General features: G+C 36.3%; 1 protein-coding gene across 1 annotated transcript; it reads right to left on the bottom strand.

Annotated features, from left to right (window-relative positions):
- Positions 1-566: 566 nt before the first annotated feature.
- LOC107810758 (putative UDP-arabinopyranose mutase 2) lies at positions 567-3,490 on the bottom strand. Its single transcript, XM_016635583.2, has 4 exons — positions 3,039-3,490; positions 1,594-1,844; positions 1,316-1,484; positions 567-1,161 (listed from the first exon to the last, which is right to left on the bottom strand). Exons 1-4 carry the CDS (start codon positions 3,360-3,362, stop codon positions 814-816), a joined length of 1,092 nt encoding a protein of 363 aa, XP_016491069.1. The 5' UTR covers positions 3,363-3,490; the 3' UTR covers positions 567-813.
- Between the last annotated feature and the right edge of the window lie 5,499 nt (positions 3,491-8,989).

Genomic DNA, 8,989 nt, shown 5'->3' with positions numbered 1-8,989 from the left:
ATCCATTAATCTCTTGGTGGGTTGGATGGGTTTGGGCTTAAATTGAACCCCTATTTTTGGGGTTAAGTTCCCAAAGGAAGGTAGGAATTCATCAAAATAAGGAAATTGAGGCGTTGTACTGGTCAAATTTCAATCCAATTATCATAAAAAGAGTTGAGGTTGGAGCCCTGCTAAATTACAATTATTCAGAATCATCCAATCTCATTCACTCATAATGAGAACACGCATAAAATCTCCACCCCTCTAATTCGTAATATTGAGACCTGTGTGTGTGTGTGTGTGTTTCACTCAGCGCTTCTATGTGAATTTCATAGAAACATAACCAACCTCAAGAAACCAGTCCCAAGTCTGAATAATACAGGAACAACACAGTAGGTTGATAGCCACCGCAATAGATAATAGGATGGCTAGTTACCGATATGTTGCATCCTACAGCTGCTTCAGTTTATAGGCTGCAATTTATCAGCATCGTATAAGCCCAGCACTTAGCATAAAAACACGCATATTTCAATAACTGAACTCGTCCAGTGAACAAAGTAGGTAGCACAATGGAGATACCAAAAAGCTAGAGGGCATAGAAACTTTTTCACTCAAAGGAATAAATATGAATATTCTGAACTCTCAAGTCTGGAATTAAATTCAACAAATAAATAATAATACAACCTCTGCAAGGGTAGCAAAAAGCTAGAGCCTAGAGTCTACATAAAAGTGAATCCTAGATCAAAATTAAACAAGTAAAATAGATAGATAAAAACTGTAACCAGCTCAACTCAACGCAATAAAACAAAGAGGACCATAAGCTAAATGGAACCTCTACTTTGCCGGGCCATTTGAGATGGATAGCTTAGTCAAGCCTTCGCCAGTGGGGTTGAGCTCATCCCAGGCTTCAATCCACGTAACCATGGCATCCGCTAGCTTGGTGAAATAAGGATCTACCTTGGAAAGTTTGTCCTTGACCTGTTTTGACAGTTCGATATAGCACTGCTGAACACTTGTGCAATCTTTAGGAAGAGTTGCAGACTGGAAAAATGGAATGATCTCTTCTTGCCAGTAGATGCCTTTGTACTCCTTTTTAAGGTTAACAAAAGGATTGCTCGCTTTGCTGTGCCATATGTAGGGTAGACCAGTCTTGATACCCAGTCCCAAATGGTCACATATCACCTACAAAACACATATTCTATGTTAGGATTCTTTCATTCAACCAAATTGCTTCAACCAAAAAAAAAAGCCATCATAAGGTAATCTTGGGATTTACTGACTAACCAGTTTTCCATCTTAGCAAGTTAACATAATTGCAGAAAGAAAAGATAATTACCTTGGTACACCAGCCGGCCCACATATCGTCATAACGACCAATGGGCTGACCATCACCCATGAGCCCAAAGTACATTGCAGGTCCAATAAGCTCACGGTCGAATGCCAAATTCATTCCACACATGGGGAACAGAGTGCCTTTTGGAATTGTCATGACCGCATCAACATATCTGCAAAAGGTAATAATAAGAATGCTAATTAGATAAAGAAAGCTTTCTAAGTTACAACAACGACCAATTCAATAAGTTCTATAATTTGGCGTATGGAAAATATTCATGCCTCGTGTTCCTCTCACGTGGCTTAACAAGTTGAGTAGGTGCATCATAGTCAGGGATGTTGAGCCAAAGACCATGAGATACAGCCGTGGGAGCACCCTCGCGCATACTGAAAGGGTAGCCTCGAACAAAATCTGCACCTTCTCTGTATGGATCATAGAGAGTGTTGAAGAAATGTGGAGTGGAAGGACATAGGAGGTTCTTAATGTGTTGCTCAAGTGCATTGATGTCTTTGCCAGATGGGTCTTTGGCAACCTGTGCATCATCAGTGCAACAAGAGTTCAGCGTGTAATCAAACAACTATCAAGATCAACTATAGACCAAGGCATTGGAGTAAAACAATCAAAATCACAATTTGTTTCGAAATATTTGACGAAGGTCTAAGAGAGTTAAAGGGTAATTTTGACGAATTGTTTCTTAAGGGGTATGCAAAATACCTGAAAAGACAGATAATATGGACATGTAGTAGGATTTTCCCCTTAAAGAAGCATGCAATGATTGGATAAATTTGTCAAAAGTGTGATAAAATTTCCAAATATATGGGCTAAGATGAAAGGCGTCTTCATTACTAGTAAAGCAGCCCTCAGATATGAAGTCATTATTTAAAAATGGATTTCATCATTGCCATGGGACCAAGTCAATCAACAAACAAAGATAGCACATGAAAGCATTCAACTCTAAAAGAAAGTAACATGAAGTGGTGTAGCATAATGATACTAAAGGTTGCTACAGACAATAGAAAACAAATAAAACCTCATGCCAGCCAATAGGTCATGTACCAAAACAGGGAGGGAAGCTACTACAAGATCTGGCTCAAATGCATCAAGCTTCAGTTGGTACTTTATTTATAAATATATACAACTACAATAATACAACAACAACAAAAACAAAGTATAATCCTACGTGTGAGTCTAGGAAGGGTACCCGGGTAGAGAGGTTGTTTCCAAAAGACAACTCGGCTTATTTATAAAACAATACAAGAAAAAGAAAAACTGAGACCTAATGGTGCAAAATTGTAATATACACCACTTAAATTAACAATGTCAGCCCAATTAACTTCATAAAAATAAATCCATAAACTTAGATTAGCTTAAAACTATAACCACAGGAAAGTTGACCAACTTAAGAGATTTATGCCATCAAAGGATCTGTATACCTCGTATAGCTGCAGATCACCAGATTATTAATTGAAACTCAAAGGTCCATATAATGAATACCCAAATCTAACTTAATTAAAGAGATCCATATAAATTATAAAGCTGCTAAGAGAAATTTATCACCTTTACCCTTTCAAAACCCTAGACAAAACCCCAAGTGAGTACCAAACAAAACACAAAATTGACACTTAAACCCCTAAAAATTCACCAAGATCCAATTTTTCTAGACACCCACAAAATAAAACTGAATATAATCACAAAAAAGAGGTAAAAAAAATCAGAAAATACTCACAAAGCAATCATCATCGATGGTGTAGATATACTTCTTCTTAGAAACCATATAACCAAAACACCTACAAGCAGAATCCTTAAAAGAGATACAAGAGGCTTTAGGACCAAGAATCCTGTTAATATCATTCCTATTATAAAGCTCATAATCAAATCCTTCAGGTACTTTAATGATCTTAGAAGGGTCACCATCTTGTACAATAATTAAATGGTATGGCTGAAAAAAGGGTCTCCACATCTCCAAGAAATCAAGATTTCTAATTGTTGGTATGACTATATCTAGCTCATCTTTCAACAATGGTGTTGGGGCCATTGATCCTCCTGCCATTGTACCTTTGGATCTGAAGAAAGAATGAGAGAAAAGAAACGGTTCTAACAAAGAAATTGGGGAGATGTGTTGTGGTTATATAGAAAGAAGCAAAGAAGCAAGTTGTACTATAGTTTGACTTCGATGTATGTATGCTAATACTTCGGCGAGATTTTAGCGTCTTACCTTAGAAACGTGTAACTGGTAAGAGAATATTACAATCTTTTACCGACAAAAGAATACGAAGTATTGTTGTTTTTCTTTTTTCAAACATCTTTTCAAAAATTCAAACTAAAGTCATTTTTAGTTCACAAAATACTAGAGTTTAGTTTATCCAAAATTTATATATATATATATATATATATATATATATATATATATATAGATATAGAAAGCACTTCACTCTGTTTAGATCATTATTACCTATTGTTTTATAAAGTAATGTATTGTATTGTATCGTTTGATGGATATACTATGTAGATAGATTATATCGTTTATTGTGGTTAAATAATATTTTGGTTATTTAATTTGACTATATCGTACTGTATTGTGACGGATAAATTTACTAAATGCCCTCACTAAAAATTAAATTTATCAAGAATTTTGCATAAAAATAATTTAAGAAAACTTCTTTCTACTAATGTATTTCAAGTATGTAGCTTAGAAACCAGAGCAAAATTTGAAGAAAAAGGTTAACAATCATTAGCAAAAATACAAAATGATGGAGAGACAAAAAAGCGAACAAGATTTGGAGATTTGGATCAAAAGAACAACACAAACTGATTCTTAAAAAAATTGACCAAGACAAAGTAGGTTAATAGGCTGGAGATTTGGAGTTAATTTTTTTTTAAAAGTAAAAGGGCAAAATTTTATGGAGTAATAAGTATGTCGAGATTGAAGTTTACAGAATGAATCAACCTCCATTGAAAGAGGTTGAGCTTGAGCTCTCATCGTGAGAAAAGCTTCTCGACAGAAAAAGAAATTGGGAAAAAATATTGTGTTATTCTATTCAGCATAAATGAGTCTTATACACGTGAGAAAGAAAGAGTAAATTGCTAATGACTAAAATACCCCTGTAACTAACTTAACTACTAACTTTCTAAGTTTAACAACTAGCTAACATCAATATAACATAAATAACACCAACTATACTACTACACTTGACAATATTCAATAAGCTCAATACCTCCCCTCAAGTCGGAGGTGATAAATTCACAGAAAACTTGCCAAGAAGATCATAATGCTTGATCCCTGTAAGTGCTTTTGTTAAGATGTCTGCCAGTTGGTTGTGAGTAGAAATGTGATGAAGTGTAATCAAGCCATCATGCAGATTGTCTCTCACAAAGTGACAATCTACTTCTATATGTTTTGTTCTTTCGTGGAACATAGGATTCCTAGAAATGTGCACATCAGCTTTACTATTATAGAAAATTGGGATGGGGGCATTACATGAGACTGTTAGTTCTTCTAATAATCATTTGACCCACACCAACTCATCAACCACCTTCCTTAAGGACCTATATTCTACTTCTGTAGAGGACAATGAGACAGTGGTTTGCTTTTTTGATTTCTAACTAATTAAACTGCCTCCAAGGAGTACAAGATACCCAATCTGAATCACAGTAAGCTATGACTTCATAGGAAGGATCATTAGATATAAAAATCTTTAAGGTAGGATCAGCCTTCAGGTATCTAAGGACATGCATAGCCGCCTTGAGATGAGGTTCTCTTGGTGTTTGCATGAACTGACTTAAGTGTTGCACACTGTAGGCAATGTCTAGTCTTGTGTTTGTGAGGAAGTTGAGCTTCCCAATTAGCTTCCTATAATATGATGGATTAGCCACTAAAGTACCTTCTTCAATTTTGAGTTTGGTTGATGAATCAAGTGGAGACGAAACAGGAAAATAACCCAATCTGTCATATTCTTTTAATAGATCAATGGTGAATTTTCTCGGAGAAATCAGTACTCCATCATTTTTGTAAAGCATCTCCAGGCCCAAGAAATAGTGCAGCTTGCCTAAGTCTTTTATTCTAAACTGATTGTGCAAAAATGCCTTTAGTGCTGTGATTTCTTCAAGGTCAGTCCTAGTAAGGATCACATCATCAACATATATTGTCATAGAAACTGATTGATCACCTTGTTTTTTATAGAATAAAGAATAGTCATTTGCTTAGTGCCTGGACCCCCTAGAATGCAAAGAATCTGCCAGCTTGTCATACCATTGCCTACTAGCTTGTTTGAGGCCATCTAAGGACTTCCTTAGTTTGCACACAAGTGATGTATCCTCCATCACCAAACGTTGTAGGACATCCATATACACTTCCTCATATAGATCTCCATGGAGGAAAGCATTGTTCATATCCAGTTGATAGAAATCCCGCCCTCTCTTTACTGCAATGCTGATTAAGGTCCTAATAGTAGTCATCTTCACCACTGGAGAAAATTTTTTTGTGTAATCAACTTCAGCTTCCTGAGTGTAACCTTTTACCACAAGCCTTGCCTTGTATCTTTTCATACTTTCATCTACTTTGTGTTTGATTTTGTATACCCATCTGCACCCTATAGCTCTCTTTCCTGCAGGCAAATTGACTAAATCCCAAGTATGATTAGTATATAAAGCGTCAAACTCTTGTGTCATTGTTGCCTGCCAGGCAGGATTCATAGCTACCTCCTCATAAGAGTTTGGTTCACACTCACGTGAAATAGTCTTTACCAACTGCTGACTATCATGGCTTAAAGCATTGAAAGACACAAACTAATTGTTGGTAAAAGGGACAGTGAGTGATGTGGATGGGGAATGGACTGGTTGATGTTTAGGGCTTATACCATTATTTGAATGGTGATGTAGTTGTAGGTTTGGTAGTGTACACACATAGTCTTTAAGATGATAAAGAGTGATAAGTGTTCTGCATGATCTCCTATGTTGTGTAGGATTAGGGTGGTTATTATCATGTCTCATATGATGTATTTGCTCAAAGGGTGATACCTGTGTTTCTGAATGATTTCCAGCTATAGGACTATGAGTATGAGCTATGTTGTCTGATTCTGGGTTCTGTTGTGAGTCATGGTTATGTAGGCTTGAAGAATTTGGAGAATTTGGTGATGTACTTGTAATTGAGGATTGTGTATCTTCAGGTATAGGACTACTTATGGCAGAAGTGGATGCATTTCTATCAACGGTAAAATGATCAACATGATTATTCATGTGAGCACGTGATTTTTGCCTCATATGAATTACTCCAAAAGAATTCTCAAATTAGGCCTTTTCTTTAATTATGTGTTATTTTAGGAATTACTGTGCAATTTTCTTGATTGTTTGCATATTTAATTTTAAATTAAAAATACCAAAATATAGCATCTGCACTTAGGATTTGATTTTGCATTTTTGGTTAATTTAGTAAAATGTTATTTTTACAAAAAATAAAAAATGCACAAAAAATAACGTACTTTACATTTTTAAAGTGTTTAATGTCAAATTGTGTGATTGTTTTATTTTTAGTATTTAATTACTTGTGATAAATATTATTTGAAGTGGATTAGTATTTTAAGTCAATTTTGGTTTTATAATTTGAGTTGGGATTTTGGTTTTAATTTTTTTTTTAGACAATTTAGGAAGAAAATAATTAATAAAAGAAAAGGAAATAGGAATTGGGTCGAAATTAAATTAAATCTCCAAGGTCTAAATCCTTACAGCCCAATTCAAACACCCCTGTACCCAATCCAACCCGACCCAGTCCCCAGCCCTAAACCAAACGGCCCCGTTTTGTTAAGCGACTCAATCGGGACCGTTGGTTTCCATCCATCCAACGGTCCAGATTAAGTCTTTGATTTTAATATGTCACACCCCCATACCCTTAAACCCATCTCCTTTCCCAAATCCCCCGCCCCCATTCCAATCGTCTCTTCAGAGACCGGAAATCCCTCCCCCAAAACCCTAGCCGCCGCCGGCCTGCTCCACCGCCCAAAACCCGGCGGCCGGTACTCCAATGGCCACCAAATTCACACCCCAGCTTCCCCTCGACCTCCCCAACCTAACCCCTCTAACCATCACCCTCGAATCATGGCCGACTACTTCGAATCTTAGATCGAAGACAAGACCTCAAACCTTAAACTTACCCAATCAGTCCCAAATTAACACCATACCACCACTAGACCTCCTTCGTCCCTAATCCAATACCATTTTCCTTCGAATCAAGTTGGATTCCTTCGAATTTGAAATCGATTGGACGAACCCTAAAAGAACCAAGCCAGGGGATCGATACGCAGTAAAAAAACTAAGGTCGTAATCGACCTTAGTCGTGTGTTCTCAGTCGAGAACACTCGATTAAGGTCCATTTCGGCTTCAAAATCAAGTTGAAGCTTCGAGTAGGACGGATTCGAATGGTCTGAAATTCCAAGGTATTCTTTTCATTTATTCTTTTTCGCTTGTTGTCTTCCGATTAATTTTTGTTGTAATTCGTCTTTTGTCAATTATTTTCTTCCTCCTCTTTCGGACCCTTTTCTTGGTCCAGTTTGCTTTGTTGATTAGCATATGTTATAAACTGTCGAATCGATTAAATAGTTTCGTCCATTACTCCGTTTTCTTGTAGCTAATTCATGTTTGTAGTTAGTTGTTCTCTTCAAGTTATTTGACGTTGGTTGCTTTATTTTCTGATCTGTATATTCTCAGCTTCAGGGGTTCATTGTTAGTTTTGAGTTTTGCTACCTGAATCAGTAGGTTTTTTAATTCATATTCGTTGTTGAATTGAGTTACAATCAATCAAAACTTAAGGTAGAGATTCAAGGGGGCTTTAATTTGAAAAGTTGAACTGAGGGTAACATGATAGCATGGGTTGTCAGGGCACTTTTTAATTTAGAAAACCATGCTGCCCATAACTAGGGGAATAAAATAATGAAATTGGGATGTAATGGGGTAACTGACACTTCTGTCTTGGTTTTTTTGAGTGGGAAAATCATAGGGGGTGATGGGAGGAAATATTTTCTTAATAGTTAAATGCTTTTAGGAGTTGGAAAATAGATAACATGGGGGTAATGATAAAAGAAAGGGGTACACATAGTAAGGGAGGATACAAGCTGTAAAGAAAAGTCTGAATAAAAAAAGGGAGTAAGTTTGATCTTTAAATAGAACACATAGAGAGGAAAAAAAAGGGATGAGAGAAGAAGTTGGAGAGCTTAGGAGATTGAAAGGAAGAAAACTTTCTAAGAGAGATACCAACCTAAGAGAAGGGAGATCAGTCTTTGATCAGTTTTTTAAAGAGTGAAAAGAGTTCAAAAGGTTCTGAATTTTGAGACCTTAGGAGTTTGAGAGAGGTTGTGCTTTTGGTTCCTCTCTAATCAGTCTTAGAGAGCAGTTTTGAGGATCATTTTTCAGAGGTTAAATTTAAAACAATCTTTGAGGAGAGTTGAGGCCAGTTTTTTGAGAGTTTTAAACAATCAGTTTCTTTTAGAGAGTGCTGGAGAGTTTAAGAACAGAAAACCAAAAGAAAGATACTGTTTCATTGCATCCGTAGGTGTAATTCGACTTCTGGACAGTAATTCTCATTCCTTTTGATTGCTTAAGTGGTTCAGTGGTCTACTGGTTCAGTTTTGGGTTTAATACAAGGTTGGTTGAGTCTGTTTGTTTGTATTTGTTGTTGTTGTTGGTTTA

Source organism: Nicotiana tabacum, chromosome 16 (genome assembly GCF_000715075.1).
Source record: "Nicotiana tabacum cultivar K326 chromosome 16, ASM71507v2, whole genome shotgun sequence".
Classification (NCBI taxonomy): domain Eukaryota; kingdom Viridiplantae; phylum Streptophyta; class Magnoliopsida; order Solanales; family Solanaceae; genus Nicotiana; species Nicotiana tabacum.
The sequence above is the reverse complement of the archived record's forward strand: the minus strand, read 5'-3'. Positions and strand labels throughout refer to the sequence as shown.

Excerpts from the sequence above, each read along its gene's own strand:
- LOC107810758 (XM_016635583.2), bottom strand. The coding sequence starts at position 3,362 with ATGGCAGGAGGATCAATGGCCCCAACACCATTGTTGAAAGATGAGCTA. Across the intron at positions 1,485-1,593 it reads CCACGTGAGAGGAACACGAG|ATATGTTGATGCGGTCATGA; the intron begins GCATGAATATTT and ends TACCTTTTGCAG. Across the intron at positions 1,162-1,315 it reads GGGCCGGCTGGTGTACCAAG|GTGATATGTGACCATTTGGG; the intron begins GTAATTATCTTT and ends TGTGTTTTGTAG.